Source organism: Gopherus evgoodei, chromosome 3, assembly GCF_007399415.2.
Source record: "Gopherus evgoodei ecotype Sinaloan lineage chromosome 3, rGopEvg1_v1.p, whole genome shotgun sequence".
Taxonomy (NCBI): Eukaryota; Metazoa; Chordata; order Testudines; family Testudinidae; genus Gopherus; species Gopherus evgoodei.
Genome location: NC_044324.1, coordinates 145,388,929 through 145,412,440, shown reverse-complemented (window position 1 = coordinate 145,412,440; position 23,512 = coordinate 145,388,929). Strand labels below are relative to the sequence as shown.

Below are 23,512 nucleotides of genomic sequence, written 5' to 3'. Positions count from 1 at the left end.
AACAGTATTCAAGATGTGGGATTTATATAGTGGGATTATGATATTTTCTGTCTTTTCATCTATCCCTTTTCTAATAGTTCTTAATTCTGTTTGCTTTTTTGGCTGCCACTGCACATTGTCTGAAACCATCTGCTCAGTTATCCACCCTAACTCCAGGATCTCTGTATTAAATGGTAACAGCTAATTTAGACCCCATCATTTTGTATGTATAGTGGGATTTTGTTTTCCAATGAGTTTCACCCTCTATAACACTTGATAGATATGCACGCTGTTTGCCCCTCCTCCAACCGCGATAGCAGTGCAAACTCTGGGTTAAATAATAAGTAAATGGTGATTTTATTAAATCCAGAAAGTAGGATTTAAGTGGTTCCAAGTAGTAACAGACAGAACAAAGTAAATTATCAAGTAAAATAAAATAAGACACGCAAGTCTATGCTTAATACAGTAAGAAAACTGAATACAGATAAAACCTCACTCTCAGAGGTGTTCCAGTAAGCTTCCTTTTACAGACTAGTTTCCTTCTAGTCTTGAGTCTAGCAATCACTCACAACCCCTGTGGTTATTGTCCTTTGTTCCAGTTTTTTCAGGTATCCTTTGGGGTGGAGCTGCTATCTCTTGAGCCAGCTGAAGACACAATGGAGGGGCCTTCCAGGAGTTTAAATAGACTTTCTTTTCTGGGTGGATACCCTTCCCTTCCCCTGTGTAGAATTCCAGCTACAAGATGGTGTTTTAGAGTCACATGAGCAAGTCCCATGTCCATGCATGACTCAGAACTTACAGGTAGCAGCCATGTTTCACATGCTACCTTGAATGTCCTCATGTAGACTTCTTATGTGGATTGGAGCCTTCCAAGGTCCATTGTCTGTTAGGTGCTTCTTGATTAGGCTCTTAACTTGCAAATTCCTTTCTAAAGAAGCTGACCAAATGCCTTACTAAGGCTATTTAAAATCAAACAAGTATATAGCCAAAATTCATAACTTCGAATACACTAATGACACATGCGTACAAATAGGATGAATATATTCAGTAGATCATAACCTTTACATAGATATGGCACATGGGATGTGTAGCATAAAACATATTCCAGTTATGTCATATATACATTCATAAGCATATTTGCATAAAGCCTTATGGGGTGCAACGTCACAGATAGTTCCTCAGATTTGTCTTCTAAAAAAGAATGGCTTAGGTATGGGAATCTCCCTCAGATCCTCTACAGTGAACACCGGTGCAAACAATTCATATAGCTTCTCCACAATGGCTTTATCATCTTTGAGTGCTCCTGTAGTTCCTTTATCCTTGGTCGCCCCTCTGATTGTTTGGCAGGTTCTTGTTTCTGATGTTATTTGCAAATAACTTTTAAATGAAAGGTTTAGAGAAAAGTAAAGTATTTGTTAATGCTTCCATTTTCTCTATTATTGATACATCCACGTATTTATGAACAGTTGTGCCCACTCTGCTCCCCTGTCATAATGTCATTCAAGATATAGTTGCTTAGCTCTTAATTTTTTTCTTCAATTAATTTCTTCATTTATAAGATTTATTTGTTGTAAGAAATTCAGCAGTAAGTTTAATTTCTTTTACATTTTTGCAGCTTTTAACACACGGTACAGTGTGTTTGAGATAACTGATGGTTTAATTTGCAAAATAGTTTCCTTTAAACTTTTGAACAATTGGAAAGTGTTTTAGCCACGACTCCCATTCAAGTTATTGGCTATAGTGATTGTTTCCTCATGCAACATTTTGAAAAATGTTGTCTTTATCTGTATTGTTTTAGGAAATGGTTAAAATTATAAATTTGCAGGAAAATAAATCACTTGCACATACTGGAGTTGGTTCTCTAAATCTGTTTCACCTCCTAAAAGCTAAAGTTAAACTAGCATTGGTGACACTGAAACCTTTAGCAGTATTGAATGACACCAGATGAACAATTTCTTCTCCTTTTTTTAATAGCCAGGAATGTGAGAGAAATGAAGCAGGTACATCATCTGAAGACTATGTCATTGGACAAGTGGTCAACAGTTTGTTTCAAAAGAAGTCCGCAACATGCAGACCACACCCCCTGGCACATCTTTTTAAGGCTTCTGAGTCTGAAACACAGCCAGTGTTTGTTGCTGTGCCAAGAGTAAGTAACTTTTTCTTTTTCTTTTTCTTTTCTTTTCATCTATCTATCTATCTATCGTCACTCTAAATGAATGACCCTTCTCATAAGAAATGGTTTTGGTTTTTCCTTTAGACCAGGCAGATTCTATTGAAAACGTCTTGAAACGTTAGGATCTAACTCTCAGTTTTCAAGTGTCTGACCAGTGCTCCTTGTCTGATGAGGACTGTGAATATAAATAAAATCCATATATCAGAAAACTAACTTGTCTGACAGTTGAAGAAAGTAGTGACAGCTTTCTATATATATCTTCTGTTCCCACGGGGAAGCAAGATGACTAAAAATGTCTTATTCATCTTGAGTCCCAAAATAAAAACAAACAAAACAGTACATGTAAATGGGGAGAGGGAACAAATATTTTAAACATACAGATATAATAGTGATGAAGCACTATTTACAGGTGTTTTGTCAGTTCATTAAAGACCAGCAAGTGTCCTTGGCTTCATGGAGTTAACCATGGCTGATATTAGATTAATAAAAAACAATATGTTCGGCTTTTGTACTTAAAATGAGCTAAGGGCCTGGCATATGATAGAGTGTAACTAATACACTGTTGTGGTTATTCTGCATGCCATCATATCTCCTCATTTAATTGTCCCGAATATTAGAATGTTTGGCAGGTGCAGGGGTAGTTGTGATTATTTACAAGCTGTTATAGAACTTGTATAGAAGATCAAATTTTATTTTATTTCCACAAAAAGAAGAAAATTGAATGAAAGAATTACAGAAAACTTCACTTGCAAAACAGCTATTTCTGCCCTTAATAGCGTTGTAAGACAACTCACATTCAGATGACTTGTACAAAGTAAGCAAACTGGCTTCTGATTTGTTGTCAGATGATTATCAGTTGAGTGATTAAAAACTTTGATTTTTTTTGACATTTATGTATTATGAGCTTTTGATTGGTGTATGATACATCCAGATTGTTGTTCATTAAAAAAATTTCCCTACTGAATCAAATCATTAAGGTTTAGAAGTTATATTAGACTTATTGTCAATGAACAATATGATCAGTTTTGTTTGTTGTCAGATCCTTTCTTAATTTAGCATTTGCTACATATGTGTGGTTTCAGTTGAATTTGAAAATGGTGGTTATGCAATAAATAGAAGTTAAGTAATTTTTCAATGTTATTGTCATGGAATAACCTCCACTCTGAACCTTAGCGTCCTAAAGATGGGGTACCAGCATGAATCCCCCTAAGCTTAATTACCAGCTTAGATCTTGTAGTGCTGCCACCAACCAGGACTTGCAGTGCCTGGTACACTCTGGTCCGCCCAAAACCTTCTCAGAGGACCCCAAGACCCAGACCCCCTGGATCTTACACAAGGAAAGGAAACCCTTTCCCCCACCGTTGCCTCTCCCAGGCTTTCCCTCCCTGGGTTACCCTGGAAGATCACTGTGATTCAAACTTCTTGAATCTAAAAACAGAGAGGAGTGCACCTTGCCCCCTCCTCTTTCCCCCTCCCCAAGAGGTAATACAGATTCAAGCTCCGTGAATCTAAAATAGAGGGATTCCACCTTCCCGCCTCCATTCTCTCTCCCTGTCTCCCAGAAATTTCCTGGTGAGTACAGACTCAATTCCCTTGAGCCTCAACAAGGGGGAAAAAATCAATCAGGTCTTAAAAAAAAGAAAAACTTTTTTAATAAAAGAAAGAAAAAAGTAAAAGTTCTCTCTGTAATTAAGATGGTAAAGGTTACAGGGTCTTTCAGCTATTAGACACTAGAGAGAAGCCTTCCCCCCAGCACAAATACAAATTAAAATCCTTCCAGCAAAATACACATTTGCAAATAAAACAGTCAAAAAGACTAAACCGCCCTTCTACTTGTACTTACTATGTGAACAGAAAATTAGAGAGCCTGTAGGTATGTTTGGTCACTCTCAGAACCCAGAGAGAACAACCGACAAACAAACAACACAAAATAAAGACTTCCCTCCACCGAGATTTGAAAGTATCTTGTCTTCTGATTGGTCCTCTGGTCAGGTGGTCCAGGTTCACTGCTTGTAACCCTTTACAGGTAAAAGAGACATTAACCCATAACTATCTATTTATGACACGCCCCCCAAATCGCAGACAGTGGGGAACCTCACTGGCGGTGATTTCTTCCTAGAACTTTAGAATAAACAGATTAATACAACACATGCACCTTTACATATACTACTAAGAATGTAAACTACAAGACTTTTTATATTTTAAGGACAATTTTTAACCAGTGGATTCTGGGAAACTTTCATGAGAGAGTGCATCAGCTACTTTGTTAGAAGCTCCCGAAATGTGTTGAATTTCAAAATTAATATCTTGGAGAGCTAAACTCCATTGAAGAAGTTTTTTGTTGTTCCCCTTGGCAGTATGAAGCCACTTTAGCACAGCATGGTCGGTTTCTAGCTGGAACCGCCGTCCCCAAATGTATGGGCGTAGCTTTTCCAGGGCGTACACAATTGCGTAGCATTCCTTTTCACTGATGGACCAGGGGCTTTCCCTCTCAGACAGTTTCTTGCTGAGAAACACTACAGGATGGAAGTTGTGATCCGGTTCTTTCTGCATTAGAACTGCTCCTACAGCACGCTCAGATGCATCTGTGGTTAGTAGGAATGGTTTGTCAAAGTCCGGGACCCTTAGCACAGGGTCAGACATGAGCATCGCCTTAAGTTGGGTAAAGGCCTTCTGACACTCATTAGTTCACTTAACTATATTTGGCTGGATCTTTTTGGTCAGGTCGGTCAGTGGGGCAGCGATTTGGCTGTAGTGTGGTACAAATCGCCTGTAGTACCCGGCCAAGCCTAAGAAGGATTGGACCTGTTTCTTTGACTTTGGGACCAGCCATTTTTGGATAGCATCCACCTTGGCCTGTAGGGGGTTTATGGTTCCTCGACCTACCTGGTGTCCCAGGTAAGTCACTCTGTTTTGGCCTATTTGACACTTTTTGGCCTTAACAGTTAGTCCTGCCTGCCTGATGCGTTCAAAGACTTTTTATAGGTGTTCGGGCCATGAATCAGAAAAAATGGCCACATCATCGAGGCAGGCAACTGCATATTCTCCCAATCCTGCTAGTAGACCATCTGCCAGTCTTTGGAAGGTGGCGGGTGCATCTTGCAGCCCGAAAGGAAGCACATTAAATTCATACACCCCCACATGGGTGATGAATGCTGACCTCTCTTTGGCAGGTTCATCTAGCGGTACTTGCCAGTACCCCTTGGTTAAGTCTATTGTAGAGATGAATTGGGCACGTCCCAACTTCTCCAATAGCTCATCGGTGCATGGCATTGGATGGTTGTCTGGACAAGTTACCGCATTTAGCTTACGGTAGTCCACGCAAAAGCGTATTTCACCATCTGGTTTGGGTACCAGAACCACTGGAGATGCCCATGCACTGGTAGATGAGCGGATTATACCCATCTGTAGCATGTTTTGGATCTCCCGTTCTATAGCAGCTTGGGCATGAGGATACACCTGGTAGGGTGGGGTTCTAATTGGGTGAGCATTACCTGTGTCAATGGAGTGGTATGCCGTTCAGTCCGTCCTGGGGTGGCTGAGCACAGTGGGGCGAAGCTAGTGCACAGCTCCTTGATCTGTTGCCGCTGCAGACGTTCCAGGGTTGTGGAGAGGTTCACCTCTTCCACGCCACCGTCCCTTTTTCCTTCGTAGTAGACACCTTCAGGCCACTCAGAGTCATCTCCTCCCTGGGCTGTAAACTGACAAACCTGTAAGTCTCTGGAATAAAAGGGCTTGAGAGAATTAACATGGTACACTCTGGTCTTTAGGGAGGAATTGGGTAATGCTATGAGGTAGTAAACAGCTCCCAGGCGCTCCTGGACCGTGAATGGCCCTTCCCATGATGCTTCCATCTTATGGGCCTGTTGCGTTTTCAGGACCATAACCTGGTCTCCTGCCTTGAAGGAACGCTCCCTGGTATGTCTATCACACCAGGCCTTTTGCTCTTCCTGAGCATCCTTTAGGTTTTCTTTAGCAAGGGCTAAAGAGTGTCGGAGGGTGCTTTGTAAGTTGCTTACAAAGTCTGGAATGTTAGTTCCTGGAGAAGGCGTAAACCCCTCCCATTGCTGCTTTACCAACTGTAATGGCCCCTTAACCTCGTGGCCATACACAAGTTCAAATGGTGAAAACCCTATACTGGGATGTGGTACGGCCCTGTAGGCAAAAAGCAACTGCTGCAACATTAGGTCCCAGTCATTGGAGTATTCATTCACAAATTTACATATCATAGCCCCCAGAGTTCCATTAAACCTCTCCATCGGGCCATTGGTTTGATGGTGGTAAGGGGTGGCAACCAGGTGATTCACCCCATGAGTTTCCCACAGTTCTTTCATGGTCCCTGCCAGGAAATTTGTCCCTGAATCTGTAAGGATATCGGAGGGCCATCCTACCCTGGCAAAAATGTCTGTTAGGGCCTGGCACACAGCTTTAGCCCTGTTGTTGCCTGGAGCTACTGCTTCTGGCCATCGGGTAGCAAAGTCCATGAAAGTCAGTATGTACTGCTTTCCTCTGGGTGTCGTTTTTGGGAAAGGACCCAGAATATCCACAGCTACTTGCTGAAATGGGACCTCAATTATGGGGAGTGGCTGGAGAGGGGCCTTGACCTGGTCTTGGGGCTTTCCCACTCTTTGGCACACCTCACAAGACCGGACATACTTGGCAACATCCTTGCCCATTCCCTCCCAGTGGAAGGATTTCCCCAGCCAGTCTTTGGTTCTGTTCACCCCATCGTGGCCACTGGGATGATCAGGGGCCAAGCTTAAGAGCTTCCCCCGGTACTTAGTTGGAACCACCAACTGTTTTTGTGGATGCCAGTTTTCCTGGTGTCCACCAGAAAGAGTCTCCTTGTATAAAAGTCCTTGTTCTATAACAAATCAGGATCGGTAGAAGAGCTGAGAGGCGGTGGGGTGCTCCGTGCCGCCGCCCAAGCTTTCTGAAGGCTGTTATCCGCTTCCTGCACAGTCTGGAACTGTTTCCTGGAGGCTGGAGACACCAGTTCTTCCTTAGACTGTGGACTTGGGCTTGGTCCCTCTGGAAGCGATATAGGTGATGGGGTTGTTTTCGTTGCTGGTGAGCCGCTCTCCGCTGGTACACCAGGTGGTATTTCAGGCTCTGGCTGAGCCTCTTGGGTATGGTTATCTGTTGCTTCTGCCAGTTTAGGCTCGCTGGCGCCCTCTGGCGTTGGGGTTGAAGATGCATTTGCAAGCGCTGGTGTCAGTGCTGGCAATAGTTCTGGTGCTGGTTGCTTTTCCAGTTCCTGGTCTGGGACTAGAGGCACTGTGGCTGTTTCAGTCATTGGTAGGGGATCCGGGTCCACTACCTCTGTCTGGGTCTCTGGCAACACAGACAGGGCCCCTGTGGACAGCTCAGGAACAGGGATGGGTCTGGAAGCTTACCTGGTTTGACTGCGTGTAACCACTCCCACCCTCTTGGCCCGCTTGACCTGGTTGGCCAAATCTTCCCCCAGTAGCATGGGAATGGAATAATTGTCATAGACTGCAAAAGTGCACATTCCTGACCAGCCTTTGTACTGGACAGACAGTTCAGCTGTAGGCGAGTCTACAGCTTGTGACATGAAGGGGTAAATTGTCACTTGGGCCTTTGGGTTGATGAATTGGGGGTCCACCAAGGATTGGTGGATAGCTGACACTTGTGCTCCTGTGTCTCTCCATGTGATAACCTTCTTTCCGCCCACTCTCAAAATTTCCCTTCGCTCCGAGGGTATTTGAGAGGCATCTGGGCCTGGGGATCGTTGGTGTGATGGTGGTGTAATGAACTGCACTCGGTTGGGGTTCTTGGGGCAGTTGGCCTTTATATGTCCTAGTTCATTACATTTAAAGCATCACCCAGCTGACTGGTCACTGGGCCGAGGTGGGTTACTGGAGACTGGTGAGGTGGGAGAATAAGGAGTCTGCGGCTTTCCTTGGGTTGTAGGTGGGGTCTTGGGTTGTCCTCGGCTGTAGGGTTTATTGTCAGTGTGCCCCCTGTGATATTCGCTCCCCTTGACAGTAGCTTTTTTCTTTTCTGTCACTTCCACCCATTTGGCTCCAATGTCCCCCGCTTCGGTTACAGTTTTGGGTTTTCCATCTAGGATGTACCTTTCTGATTCCTCAGGGACAGCCTCTAAGAACTGTTCCATTTGTATTAGGAGGTGCAGCTCGTCAATAGTGTTAACCTTTGTTCCTGATATCCAGGCCTCAATTCTTTCCAATGTGGTAGACGTGTCGGGGGAATGACACATCTGGTTTCTATCTTAGGGCTCTGAACCGCCGACAGGCATGCTCAGGTGTTACCCTCATTCTGAGTCTGGCCTTGGTTTGAAAAAGTTTATAATCGTTCATGTTTTCCTTAGGCATTTCAGCCGCCACCTTTGCTAAGGGTCCACTGAGCTGTGGCCTCAGTTCTATCATGTACTGGTCTTCAGGGATGCTGTACCCATGGCAGGTCCTTTCAAAATTTTCTAAGAAGGCCTCAATGTCATCACCTGCCTTGTAGGTGGGAAATTTCTTGGGATGTGGAACAATAACTGGCGAAGGGTTGGTAGGGTTGGCTGGAGCATGCTGCCAGGCCTGCGCTAATTCCAGTTCGTGCTTTCTCTTTTTTCCCCCTTTTCCCTCCCTTTTTGTTGTTTTTTCATTTCTTGTTGGTGTTTCTTCATCTCTCGTTGGTGGGCCGCATCTTTCGCTTCTTGTTTTCTTTTGTGGGCTGCCTGTTTGTTTTTTTCTTCTCTTTCTCTCAGCTCCACCTCCTTTTTCTTTTATTTTTATTTCTTTTTGTTTTCTTTCCATGTTTCACTTGTGGTCTGCATCTTTGATTTGTGCCTCTGCATCCCATCTTGCCCGTTCCTGTTTCAGTGCGTCCTTGGTAGTCATGGTTCCTGCTTTCTTGTGTTGGGGCACCCTGTGGTGTTTACTTCCTGAAATGCTGCTTCTTTGTTGCCTTCTTAGGGTTGCTTAGCAACAGTGTCTTTTTAAACACTTTTTAACTAGCCTTTTCCAATAGAGTTAAAAAAAAGAAGAAACTCTTTGATTTGCAAATATGGTTTGCTGGTCTCTGCTGTTCACAGCTTAAGCCTGCTTTGTTTATCAAAAGACCCTCATTAAACTTAATGTCTTTGCCTTCAGAGTACTCAGAAGGAAGAGGAAAAAAAAAACCTGCAGACTTGCTTTTAAAACCCCCCTTCTCTCTGCTTAAAAGCAGCTAGCAGAGAAAAAGAAAAATAATGATCTTACTGGCTTTTGGATTCCATCTTTCCCACATGCTGCCAACATGTTTTGGTATAACCCCCACTCAGAACCTTAGCGTCCTAAAGATGGGGTACCAGCATGAATCCCCCTAAGCTTAATTACCAGCTTAGATCTTGTAGTGCTGCCACCAGCCAGGACTTGCAGTGCCTAGTACACTCTGGTCCCCTCAAAATCTTCTCAGAGGACCCCAAGACCCAGACCCCCTGGATCTTACACAAGGAAAGGAAACCCTTTCCCCCACCGTTGCCTCTCCCAGGCTTTCCCTCCCTGGGTTACCCTGGAAGATCATTGTGATTCAAACTCCTTGAATCTAAAAACAGAGAGGAGTGCACCTTGCCCCCTCCTCTTTCCCCCTCCCCAAGAGGTAATACAGATTCAAGCTCCGTGAATCTAAAATAGAGGGATTCCACCTTCCCGCCTCCCTTCTCTCTCCCTGTCTCCCAGCAATTTCCTGGTGAGTGCAGACTCAAAATTCCCTTGAGCCTCAACAAGGGGAAAAAATCAATCAGGTCTTAAAAAAAAGAAAAACTTTTAATAAAAGAAAGAAAAAAGTAAAAGTTGTCTCTGTAATTAAGATGGTAAAGGTTACAGGGTCTTTCAGCTATTAGACATTGGAGAGAAGCCTTCCCCCCAGCACAAATACAAATTAAAATCCTTCCAGCAAAATGCACATTTGCAAATAAAGAAAACAACCAAAAAGACTAAACCGCCCTTCTACTTGTACTTACTATGTGAACAGAAAATTAGAGAACCTGTAGGTATGTTTGGTCACTCTCAGAACCCAGAGAGAACAACCGACAAACAAACAACACAAAACAAAGACTTCCCTCCACCGAGATTTGAAAGTATCTTGTCTTCTGATTGGTCCTCTGGTCAGGTGGTCCAGGTTCACTGCTTGTAACCCTTTATAGGTAGAAGAGACATTAACCCTTAACTATCTGTTTATGACAGTTATAGTTTATTTTTAAAACAAAAAAATGGGAGTTGACAAATTGGTAAGAAAAACTTTTATCAAGTTTTTAAAAGGAAAATGAACATAAAATATAAAAATTTAAAGTAGTCGGCAGCATTTAATTAATCAGAGGAGGTAAGAATCCTGCTTACATATACAGTACAAGAAATTACAATTGCTATGTTCATTTCTTCCAGTGACTTTACCTCAAAACCAAGATGAATTATAAACTTTACGGGCTCTCCAATCCAATTGTAAGCTAATGTATAATTTAACCTTTGCAGTAATATTGGCACTATTACTACATCTAGATTGAATTGTCACGGAAACAACAATACTTTATTGACATGACAAGCTGTAGAAGTGATGTCATTTTTACTTTTGTCTGCTCATGCATGTATTACAGAGACTGAGCGATGACAGTTTAATGACTTTGCTTTATCTTAAGATGAGAGTAATGTCTTTATTTCTGACATGGACTTTTTTTCTTTAAAACAATCATTCGGGGAATAATATGTGGATGCACAGCACATTAACGTTCTTCCATGTTTGCCAGTATTATTTTTATTTATGGTCCTATGAAAATTGAGGGAAATCCAGTTAACATTAAAAAAGACATTTTAGTAAACAGCCGCTGTACAATAATGATAAGCCTTAAGTGTCATGTAATACATTAGCAATTGTTGTTTCATTGCAGACTTGCTGAACAAAAAGGCTTTTTAAAATACCTACGTCAGCTTCATCAGAACTGTTTAAGCGGTTTTGTGACAGACTTGGGCCAACATAGCACTTTTCTTCTCTTGTCTCCAAGAAGCATGAGATGCAGTTTCTCAGTGATCTCTTATCCATGAAGCTGCCCTGATTTATACTTTACAGTATGTAAAGGAAGGATTTGGCCCCACGAAAAGTATGGGTCACACATCATACTCTTAACAGCTGAGCTTGGTCCCTTCATGAAATCACTGTCTCCAGTGGTCTGGAGTGTGGGAGTTTGAGACATCACTTTCAAACCTCATCTTGAGTATCTGTCAGAACTATATGTCTGTGCCACCTGAAATGGCCAACTTAGATCTACCAGACGTTCATGTAAACTTCTAAAAGTGTACTTAAATTTTATCTTGATTGAATAGTTTTGATCTTCACCTTTTTCTTGCTGGTAAAAACAGTTGTACTAAAGAGACTCTAGAGGGTATTCTTGTTCTGAATACATCTCTGTGCTGCAAGACTGCAGGCATTTTTATTTAAATTTAAGAACCCTTGATAACATCAACTTTATGGATGTCCTCCAAGATCTCAGTTAAATAAAATAAAATAAAAGTGAATATTCTTCTGTGTACTTAAGTATTTTGTTGTTGAATGTACTTGGATGTCATATAAAATATTCTGTAGGCGTTGAAACTGAATTGGGTTTTTTGATCATATGATAGAAAACATTGGAATGGCTTTTCAGTGTGTCATATAAAATTAGGAGGCTATTATTTAATAGCTTTTCTGTTTTGTAACAGGTCATATATTAAAAAATCTTTTATATACCATACAATTTTTTTTTAAGGAGAATAAGAAACGAAAGCATACAGACGTGGAAAGGGCAACAGAAGATCAGAGCTCATCTACTAAACAAGAACCTCCTGTAAAACTGAAGAAAGCCAAAAAGAACAAATTGTCTGTAGCAGAGAAAAGGTTGGCAAACAGGTACGTAAACACATTTTTTAAATGCGATGCAGCCTAGCCTCACGTAGATAGGTCAAAATCTTGCTGTTATAGTTACATCAGAGAATAAAAGGCTTATTTGTTCTGTTTTACTATTTCTAATCTTGACTTCAAGATAATTTCATAAAGACTGTCCCAACAGGGAATAAAATCCCTCGCCCTTTGGGAGTTAAGGGCAGAGACTGTCTGGAACATTACTCCCCTACCCTGAGAGGTATGGATTAAGGTGTCCTCTTGGAAGAGGTGTGTTCCCTAAGGTAACAGTCTGCTTTATACAAGAAAGAAACCTAAATCCCAAAGAGGAGATGTGCTGGTAGATGAGCAGGCTGTCCATGACTCTTCTCTTAGCAATCCCGTACCTGATAGGCAGGTTTGCTGTTAGAGCAACCCTCTGTTATGTTGTCTATTTCCTTAGAAATGTATGTGTGAGCGAGGCACTGCCATTCCAGTGATGAAAAAGTTATTCTTTGTATTAGCCTGTTGACAATGAGATTCACTCAGTTCCAGCATTGGGAAATAAGGTTACCGCTGTGTATGCTCTCTGACACATCTATTGCATCTTTAACTGACAGCCGTCATATCCAAATCTGCAGTCTCACATTTGCTGTTTCTGCTTACGTCATCCATAACATTTGAGAGGCTGCTTTTAAAACTGAATAGATGTCATTTATTGATCACATAACCTTTTTGGCATATGCCTTGGATAGACTGAGATCTAGTAGCATGTAGACAGAGAACTTCCCCAACGGATTGTGTGTGCCTTAAATGGTAGAAAGACAACAACTCACTTTTAGTCTTAATTTAGGTAAAAGAAATTGAATTTCTTTTAAAATTTTAATCTGTATCAAATTGATTTACTTCTGCCATCTCCTCAGTCACACCTATTAAATGGCACTAATGACCACTCAGTACACTGGTAAATAATTCCTTTCAGTGTTATGGTCAGTTTTTTGCTTAATCTATATAACATTTCAACCCTTCCATTAAAAATGGAAGTTGTGTTGTTATTGCACCTGTACAATTTAATTTATAAATACAATTTAAGAACAACTGCAATGAAGAACTTCCCTTTTGTGTCTGAAAAAATCAAAACTTTTCATAACAATCATCTGGTTGTGTTTTTCACTTGTGCCAAAGAGAGTGTGCATTGGCACGGGCAGATGAAAAAGAGGAAGAAAGAAGGCTCAAGGTCAAACAGAAGCTAAAAAATAGAACATCTCAAGCTGTCACCGAAAGCCTTGCTAGTTCAGCTAATGAAATTGATGTAAAACAGTGCAAGAAGAAAAGTCAAATTAACGAAGCTGAGGAGATGCTAAAGAATCAGAGAACTGTGTTTGTTGGGAATTTACCTATCAGCTGTACTGTACAGGTAAGTGAATAGTTTTCTGTGGGTTAAAGGGAACCACAGCAGGTCTCGGTTTAAAGGTACTCTCTCAAGTTGGAAAGGACAGTTGTCTGAAAACTGACATTAATGACTGAAAGATGCTAGAGAGAAAATATCTTCATGTATTTTGTGCATTTGGCTCCACTTTGTATATAATTACCCTGCTTCCCTGTATAGTTAATGAATTTCTCCCTTGCTGAAAAACTCTTTTTAAATGTTAATGAGGATCAGAAATACCTTCTGTCTTTGTAAAGAAATGTTAAAATCAAAGCATATCATTTACAGGATGCTTTATCAGAAACTAGACATTTAAAACAATTAGTCATTTTCAGAAAAACTTCAAATTGATGGTGTCTTTTTAATAAATGAAAGGTCTTGGTGATACTTTTACACTAGTTACTACGGGGCAAATTCTGTCCTTAGGTGCATACAAAGGGCTTCCTTTGAAGACTTTGTGATTGGTGAGCCTGCATCTAAGGGTAAAATTTGATCGTTAATTGTTCAAGTCTAATAAGGGAATAGTTCCAAAATAACTCTGGCACGATGGATTTCAGAGTAGCAGCCGTGTTAGTCTGTATCCGCAAAAAGAACAGGAGTACTTGTGGCATCTTAGAGACTAACATTTATTTGAGCATAAATTATGGCAAAATGGAAGATGTAAAGTTTTCTCTTCCTATTCTATCTAGTCCTAGCCAATTCCAGAAGTAAGTGGATTATATTAAAAACTACAGCTACTAGTTAGATATAAGTTTTAGCTTGCCCATGATTGTACAAGTGTCCCTCAATTAACCAAATGGCCATTTTCTGGACCATAGATACTTCTCTTACGGAAAAGACTCAGAAGAAGAATATATATCTGCATTTTCCTATATATAATTATACTGTATACTCACTGGTTGTCTAGTTTTTTTCCTAAATGTACAATCTTCCACTGTTACTTCTTACAAATCGTGGGTATTTTAAATTGATACAAGTTTTCTTCTTTTACTACCAGTAGCAGAGAAATAGGGGAAATTAGGCTTAAATAGATTGCTCTATTACATGGATCGACAGCCTTTCAGAAGTGGTGTGCCGAATCTTCATTTATTTACTCTAATTTAAGCTTTCACGTGCCAGTATTACATTTTAACGTTTTTAGAAGGTCTCTTTCTATAAGTCTATAATATATAACTAAACTGTTGTTGTATGTAAAGTAAATAAGGTTTTTAAAATGTTTAAGAAGCTTCATTTAAAATGAAATTAAAATGCAGAGCCCCCCGGCCCAGCGGCCAGGACCCGGGCAATGGAATGCCACTGAAAATCAGCTCACGTGCCGCCTTCGGCATGTGTGCCATAGGTTGCCTACCCCTGCTCTATTTTTTTTATATATACATATATATATTTTGCATTTGAGTCTAGAAATTCCTGTTATGATATGAAATGTGCAATTTTCAAATAAATACCAGGAGCATGGGGAAAGGCGGGTGAGAGGGGCTAAATTCAGACCAGCTTCTTTTTCTTTCATCAGCTGGAGTCTGCAGAGAATTTGGAACCCAAGGAATAATTTTGATGATTAAAGAAAATAAATAAGGAAAAAGGTCAAAATATCTTGTAGTGTTTTTGCTCTGTCAAAAGCAAGAAAAATACTGGAGTGCAAAAACTGAATTCAGCACTCTGGATTTTTAAATACAAGAAACACCTATAAGATTGTAAGAGTATGATCCTTATCTATCTTATAGTAATAGTAATTAATAGACATTATAGGGTTGGAAGGGACATTTTAATGGTCACCTAATTCCTTCTACCTTATATGAGTGACATAAAAATGCTTTCTTATTCAACAATAATAATTCATGTTACTGGGTTGAAAAAATGAACTGAAAATACATGCAATTTCTGTTTAGATGCTGAAGTCATTTTTTAAAGAATATGGACAGATAGAATCAATTCGATTCCGTTCTTTGGTATGTTCTTTCCTCTTACGTTATATAGTAAAAGTAGCTATGTAATCTTAAAGGATAACATTCATAAATCTTGTATCTTTTAGTTCACTAGCCATATTTCTTGACTTAGAAATACTTAATTTGAGCCTTTTGAGAGCAGTGACTGGCTTCTGTGGTAGATCTTGCTGTCAACACAAATTGTTTTTCCTGTAATAACACTTGATTACATTGTAACCACATTCTCTTTGGGAGAAAAATATCTGAAATATTGTTGCTTGTTTTGCTAAAGATAATCTTTGACTGAAGTACCATAACACAGATTTAGAGGACATTTTACAGAGCTAGCAATTTCATTGTATATCAATGCTGTGTATAAATTAAAATCACCATGCTAGAATGCAAGAAATACAAACTAACCCAACTGATTTTCATTCTTTATCATTTTAAGGTCTTCCTTGGAATTTTCCCTAATTGCTGTTCGAATAATTTTGCCTGATAGAGCAGCTATATTACTTTGGATGGAAATACTTGTTGAACTTTCCTCCTCCACCTTAGTTTTCAAGCATAAATATTTGAAATATATTCATAAGCAGTCAGGCATTTCAGCTAATGCTTCTTTTGTCTTGAAGGTTCCAGCAGAGGATACTTTATCCAAAAAGTTAGCAGCCATAAAGTAGGTTTTCCTTTGAGTTTCAGATTCTATTGCTAAAGGGGAAACAATTTTTTTTGTTAGCTTTTTTATGTTATATCTCAAACACACACACACTTACACCTGGTCATGATTGTTTCCTTCCTATCTTTTATTTTGTGTGGTTTTATCTTTAAAAATAATTATAATAAACTCTGTGTGTATATAAAATAGACAAGGTGGGTGAGGTAGTATCTTTTTATTGAAACAACTTCTGTTGGTGTGAAAGACAAACTTTCAAGCCACACAGAGCTCTTCTTCAGGTCTGGGAAAGGAACTTCCAGTGTCACAGCAAAATGTAAGGTGGAACAAATTGTTTAGTATAAGTCATTAGCACATATTGTAAGGGCCCATTCAAAGTAGAGTGACCTGTTAATAGCTTTGCCGTCATAGGACAAAAAGGAGGGCTGTTGGGTTACAAATTGTTGTAATAAACCACAAACTCAGTATAAAATAGGCATTCCATGATTTCTGTGATTAAAAACTTCTTAACTTCCTACAAGTAGTTTTACTGCTGTAAATAATCACTTGCCACTACACAAGTTTTTCTCTTTACTAAAGACAAGATCCTGCGAGGTACTGAGAATTCTCAACTCTTGGGAAATTCATTAGGGGTTGAGGATGCCCAGCAAGTTGCAGAAACTGGCTCTGAAAAAGATGACTGTTAAAGGGAGTGGTAAAGGTCCTTTGGCTACTGTGGTAGATATTGCTATTTAGGGCACAATCGCCAGGCTAACTGTATATTTGAGAGAACTGAAGTCATTACCTTAAATTACATCAAGGCTTGCCTGATATGTACACAAGACCATGGGGTGGGAGGGTGTGGGGGAAAAGCATAAGAATTGCTTAAGTAGGGTAAACTTTCTGTCTTTCTCTTCAGGCATAAGATCCATCCTAATGTGAAATATATTAATGCTTATGTGGTTTTTAAGGAAGAAGGTGCTGCCACAAAAGCTCTTAAAAGGTATGTTCCATTTTTGTTCCTCATTCATGGCATTATATTTTGTGAGAATGGATTTACAGGATAACTGATTACAAGTATGAATTGTCTATTTTATTGTGTTAGACGAAAGGGCTTATATTTTGAGTCACTTTTTTTTAAACTGCCTTTGTTGAGAATGTTATGTTTGAAACCAGTGATAGTTTGTAAACCAAACATTTTAATTATTCATTGGCCGTATCTGTTTGCGTTCTAATAGCCTTCCTTTTTCTCTTGTGCTACAATAGAAATGGAACTCAAATTGCCAATGGATTTCACATCAGAGTTGACCTTGCTTCAAAAGCCACTTCTGTGAGTAATATACGTGACTTCAGAAGAACTTTTCTATATTTGCCTATAACCTAGTAGCTTATTGTTCTTTTTGTTGTTGTTTTTTAGCATGACAATAAGAGGTCTATATTTGTGGGAAATCTCTCATATGGTAAGTTTAAATGGATGTTCACTTTCAGTCAATATTCCATAATTTTTATTTTTTCAGCAAATGTAAAATAATTGATGCTTATGTTTATAGGAATACTTTTTTACTTGTTAAGATTTAGGGTAATATATATAGATACCTAACTATTAGAAAAAAAACCCTTCAAAATTAGGTCACCTATTCTAAAACTTAACTGTGACATGACAAAATTATTGGTGGTTATAAATTTCTAGCAATGTAAATACATTTTTTCACCTTCTTTTTTGAGTAACGTCCCTGTGGGTTTTCCATTTCTGGTGCACATGCACCTTTTGTATCTTTGATCAGGGATTTGTGGTAGCAGTGCCCATCTGGTCCGCATGTGCACCCTAGCTATCCTCATGCTCTGTATTGAGAGTATATAGGGCTGCGATGGACAAAACACCCTCAGTTCCTTCTCATCCACCTTGGCCTCAGACATAGTGTCTGGTGGTGTCTGTTTATTTAGCTAGCTACCTAGTTTGTACTTTATAGTGTAGTTAATCTTTAGTTTAATTAATGCTAATAGATTAGATTTAACAGTTTTTTGGTTTTTTTTTGGTGGGGGGGTGTCTGAGAGGCTTTTAGATTCTTCCTGTGCTCTCTCTTTCCTGGAGGAACTCTCCTTCCCTTTTTTCCATGGGGCATGCCTAAATCCCCAGGGTTTAAGTATTGCCTCACTTGCCAGTTAGTGACAGCCGTTCAAACTGAAACATAAAATCATTCAGAACGGACCATTACGATTATCTAGTCTGACCTCGTGCACAATGCAGACCACAGAATCTCACCCACCTATTCCTGTATCAAACCTGTATCTGAGCCATTTAAGTCCTCAAATCATGGTTTAAAGACTTCACGGTGCAGAGAATCTTCCAGCAAGTGACCCGTGCCCCACGCTGCAGAGGAAGGCAAAAACCCTCAGGGCTTCTGCCAATCTGCCCTGGAGGAAAATTCCTTCCCAATCCCAAATAGGGTGATCAGCTAAACCTTAAGCTAATGAGCAAGACTCGCCAGCCAGACACCCAGAAAGAATTCTCTGTAGCAACTCAGATCCCACACCGTCTAACATCCCATCGCACGTCATTGGGCATATTTACTGCTAGTAGTCAAGGACTAATTAATTGCCAAAATTAGACTATCACATTATACCATCCCCTCCATAAACTTATCAAGCTTAGTCTTGAAGCCAGATATGCCTTTTGCCCCCACTGCTCCCCTTGGAAGGCTGTTCTAGAATTTCACTCCTCAGATGGTTAGAAACCTTCGTCTAATATCAAGTCTAAACTTCCTGATAGCTAGTTTATATCCATTTGTTCTTGTGTCCACATTGGTACTGAGTTTAAATAATTCCTCTCCCTCCCTGATATTTATTCCTCTGATATATTTATAGAGAGCAGTCATATCTCCCCTCAGCCTTCTTTTGGTTAGGCTAAACAAGCCAAGCTCTTTGAGTCTCCTTTCATATGACAGGTTTTCCGTTCCTCGGATCATCATAGTAGCCCTTCTTTGAACCTGAACCATCACAGGACCTAACCATATCAGCCACACCATCACCGGTTCATTCACCTGCACGTCCACCAATGTAATATATGCCAGCAATGCTTCTCTGCTATGTACATCGGCCAAACTGGTCAGTCCCTACGTAAAAGGATAAATGGACACAAATCAGATATTAGGAATGGCAATATATAAAAACCTGTAGGAGAACACTTCAATCTTCCTGGACACACAATAGCAGATTTAAAGGTAGCCATTCTGCAGCAAAAAAAACTTCAGGACCAGACTTCAAAGAGAAACTGATGAGTTTAGTTCATCTGCAAATTTGACACCATCAGCTCAAGATTAAACAAAGACTGTGAATGGCTTGCCAACTACAGAACCAGTTTCTCCTCCCTTGGTGTTCACACCTCAACTGCTAGAAGAGGGCCTCATCCTCCCTGATTGAACTAACCTCGTTATTTCTAGCCTGATTCTGGCTTGCATATTTATACCTGCCTCTGGAAATTTCCACTGCATGCATTCGACGAACTGGGTATTCACCCACGAAAGCTCATGCTCCAAAACGTCTGTTAGTCTATAAGGTGTCACAGGACTCTTTGCTGCTTTTACAGATCCAGACTAACACGGCTACCCCTCTGATACTATTCCACCATGTTCCTGTTATGCCTATAATATCCGGTTTCATTTCCTGCACCAGTAACTCTAGTTCCTCCATTTTGTTACCTAGGCTCCTCACATTGGTGTACAAACATCTTAATTCTTGCTGTTTGGTTTCACTCACATTCTTTACCTGATTAGGCCAAGACATTCTACTGCCAGTATCACCTATTAGAATTCTATCTACAGTACCCTTCCTCCGTATGTCCATTCTCCTACCCACGACAGTATCCTTTCTTGCTTCGTTTTCTTCCCTCTCAACTGCTTGGGGATACTCACATGCCATGTAAATGCAAAATCAGCTCAGGATTGCAGAGTTCCAGGAAAGACAGAGAGAGAAAACTTTGATTTCTCATGATGGAAGGCCCCTGTGAACTGCATCAGACCCAGGCCCAGGGATCCTCTCTTTACATTAGCCTTCAAGTGACTACAGCATCCCAACGACCTCTGCAGCTGAATCACCTTCCAGATCTTCACAAGAGAGCTCTACAGGTTGTAGTGCCAAATCATCTGCCAAGTGGAGCTCCAAATCTCCTCAGAAAGAAGATGGACCTAAGAGACTCGCTGTAGTCAAGACCTCCGGCCCCACAAAGGATACCACTGAGGCTTCAAGTGGACTCCGAACCCAGGGTCCCTCTCCATCTAAACCCTTGAGTACAACTAAACCACAAAGGTACTGAAGAATACCTTGATACCATCTAATCATGATCCAGGTGCTAGGGACTCCAGAGACTCTGCAGCGAGGAAGACGATACTGACTGCGACCTCTACTTCCTCATTACTGACTGATGGATCTGGGTACCACAGTCAACTGGTACCAGCCATAGGCACCAACTTCTACTGGTGTCGGTGGGTGCTTGACCCCCCCTCCCCCACTGGCCCTGGCCCCACCCCCACTCCACCCCTGCCCCCTCCCCAACTCCGCCCCCTCCCTGCCCCTATTCTGACTCTTTCTCCAAAGCCTAGCCCCGCCTCCTCCTCTGAGTGTGCCACATTCCCACTCCTCCCCCCTCCATCCCAGAGCTTGCTACAGGTGTTTGACGGTGGCAAGTGCTGGAAGATAGGCGGAGACGCGGTGCGCTCAGGGGAGGGTGAGGTGAGGTGGGGTGGGGAGCTTGGCTGCTGGTGGGTGCAGAGCACCCACTAATTTTTCCCCGTGTGTACTCCAACCCCGGAGCACCCACAGAGTCAGCGCCTATGGTACCAGCACAATCTGCACCACCCTCGGTACTGCAGGTTTCCACTGCTGAGACTCATCAAGTTTCTACACAGATCCACTTGGTACTGCAGGAATTCAGATTCTTCAGAGACCTATTAGTCTCCAGTGAACCTGAGTCTCCATTGTTGAGTGCAGAAAGACTCTCCCAGTAGCACAGCCTACTTTATCCCTAGTAAGAAATCACTCATTGGAACCAGCTGATTTTCTGGTGCCCATGGGAATAGGCAGACAACCTACTACTCCACCATTGTCTCCCCCTCTCCTCTCCCCCCTCCACATCACCCCTGTGGACTGTGGAAACAACTGTTCTTCTGACTCACAAATTTCTGTCCAAGGTTCCTTCTATGATCAAGCCAGGCCTGACTCTCTTGGAACCTTCTTTTCAAGGGACCCTTCAGACACAGACAGCCTCAAGGTGTTCCACATTACCCTTGGTATCACCAACCTTGGGTGCCTCATCCCTTTATTTATGATCCTCCCTAATAGCCATATTGGATTCTTGGGTAGCCTACCATCAACATTTCTCCAGAGCACCTAGCTCTCAAATTGAGGATCAGAAAGAGCACTCTTCTGTCCCTTCCCTCCCCTCACATAATCCCCACCACAGGAGGAGGAGTTTGAAAAGCAAGCAAAAAGAGCAGATACGGAGACTATCCCTCTAACGGATGTTTCTTCATACTTCCCAGATGAAGCAGTTATGCCCTCCTTTCCCCCGGTCACACACAGATGATTTCAAGCAATTCCAAGATTTGATAAAGAGCGTCACTGACATTCTCCATATCCCCTTGGAAGAAGTCCAAGAGACCCAGCATAGACACTTGGGCATTCTTCATACACCATCTTTCAGTCAAGTAGCTTTGCCCATAAAGGAGGTATTGCTGGAGCCTGCCAACATAATTTGGCAAACCCCAGCTTCTGCACCTCCAATTTTGAAGAGATCAAATAAAAAGTACTACTTTCCCACTGGGGGCTCAGTTTTTGGTTATGGTGGTGATTGGTTACTCAGAGGAAGCTCTTACACCGAAGTCAAGCTATTGTCAAAAAAGCTACAACTCTGTTTGGCATTTGGCTAGGATTTCAGCTCAGTAGTAAGAAGTCCTCTTTCTTACCTGATAAGCAAATAGAGTTCGTGCTTCAACGTACAGAGCTTGCGTGCCCAAGGACAGATTTCTTACTGTGACAGATTTGATTATGCAAGTCTATGTGAGCCCTCAGGTAGATGTCAAGTCTTGTCTGCAGTTCATCAATCACATGGCAGCATGCATCTTTGTCCCATTAAATGCTTGGTTACATCTATGCTGCTTCCGGGGTCTGGCTGAGAATGGTTTAGACTGCCAACAGACACAGTTTGAACAAACTCTTCCTATATGCTAGTCTCTCTTGACTGGTGGAAGAATCCAGGTAAAGTCTGCTTGGGAATCCTCTTCGCCCTTCTACCTCCCACTATCACCATAGTTTTTGGTGCATGCCTTTTATGCCTTATCTTCAAGGCTCATCTTCAGGAACATACTATTGAGGATAGGTGGACTGCCCAGGAATCTTCTTTCCATATAAACTTTCTGGAGCTCAGGGCAGTCAAGTATGTCTGCCAACACTTTTTCTTCCTGTGATCAAAGGACCATCTGTACTAATAATGGCAGACAGCAGAGCCAGTATGTACTACATACATTGTCAGGGGCTAGCAAGACCGCTTCCCTTTGTGCAGAAACTATAGTTATGGAACTGGTGGGCAGCCCACCGGATTTTGAAACTGTTTACTTACTTGGCCTTCAAAGCACTGTAGCAGAAGTTCTCAGGAGGAACTACTTTCAGAATCGAGTGAGAACACAATAACTCTATACTGGAACAAATATTTCTCATTTGGGGTTTCCCAGAAATTGATCTCTGCACGCTTCCTGTTGGTGGTAGCGGCAAAAAGTTTTTTGCTCAAGAGGAGGTCAAGGTCACCATTCCTTGACAGATGCCTTTCTCATGTCCTGGTCGAAGAACCTAATGTATGCCTATCTTCCGACATCTCTGATCTTCAGTTTTAAACAAAATCAAGCAGGACGGAGCCAAGATCATCTTAATTGCACCAACTTGGCAGGGATAGGTATGGTTAGTATACCTAATTCGTCTCTGCTCTCTCTCTTCTATCAGTCCTGCATTAACACCCAACCCTTTCATTCAGAACTCAGGAAACATTTTTCACCCCAACTTGAACACTGTATGACTCAAGGCTTATTACCTGATTGGCTCCTGGGGATAGAACTCTCCTGTTCCAGAGAGGTTCTGTTGAATAGTAGGAAAGAATCAACTAGAAAAACTTACCTGCAGAAATGGAAGAGATGTTACACCTGTGTTCTACTGACTCTCCCCTCTTGGAGATCCTAGAGCCAAGTGCCTTTTTGATTTGAAGAAAGCAGGCCTTTCTCTGAGTTCCATTAAGTTTTCCTACTGGACGTTGTGGCATTCCATTCTCCAGTGTTTGCTAACCCTTTCCACACATCAGTGAACCCGCTCCAGCTGGGATTTGAACTTAGTCCTTTATTTCTCTGATGAAACCTCCTTTTTAACCTTTGCCCATGGGTTCACTCTTACACTTAGCCATGAAGATGATGGTTTTCTTGGTGGCTATCACCTCGGCGTGGAGAGATGGTGAGTTT

At 41.3% G+C, this 23,512-nt stretch overlaps 1 protein-coding gene across 1 annotated transcript in view; it reads left to right on the top strand.

Annotated features, from left to right (window-relative positions):
- RBM34 (RNA binding motif protein 34) overlaps positions 1-23,512 on the top strand; it is a 35,153-nt gene that overhangs the window by 3,791 nt on the left and 7,850 nt on the right. Inside the window, 8 exon segments of the mRNA XM_030556922.1 lie at positions 1,954-2,125; positions 11,904-12,043; positions 13,199-13,430; positions 15,329-15,388; positions 15,997-16,040; positions 16,936-17,019; positions 17,283-17,346; positions 17,434-17,476. Coding sequence (XP_030412782.1) covers positions 1,954-2,125; positions 11,904-12,043; positions 13,199-13,430; positions 15,329-15,388; positions 15,997-16,040; positions 16,936-17,019; positions 17,283-17,346; positions 17,434-17,476 — 839 coding nt within the window.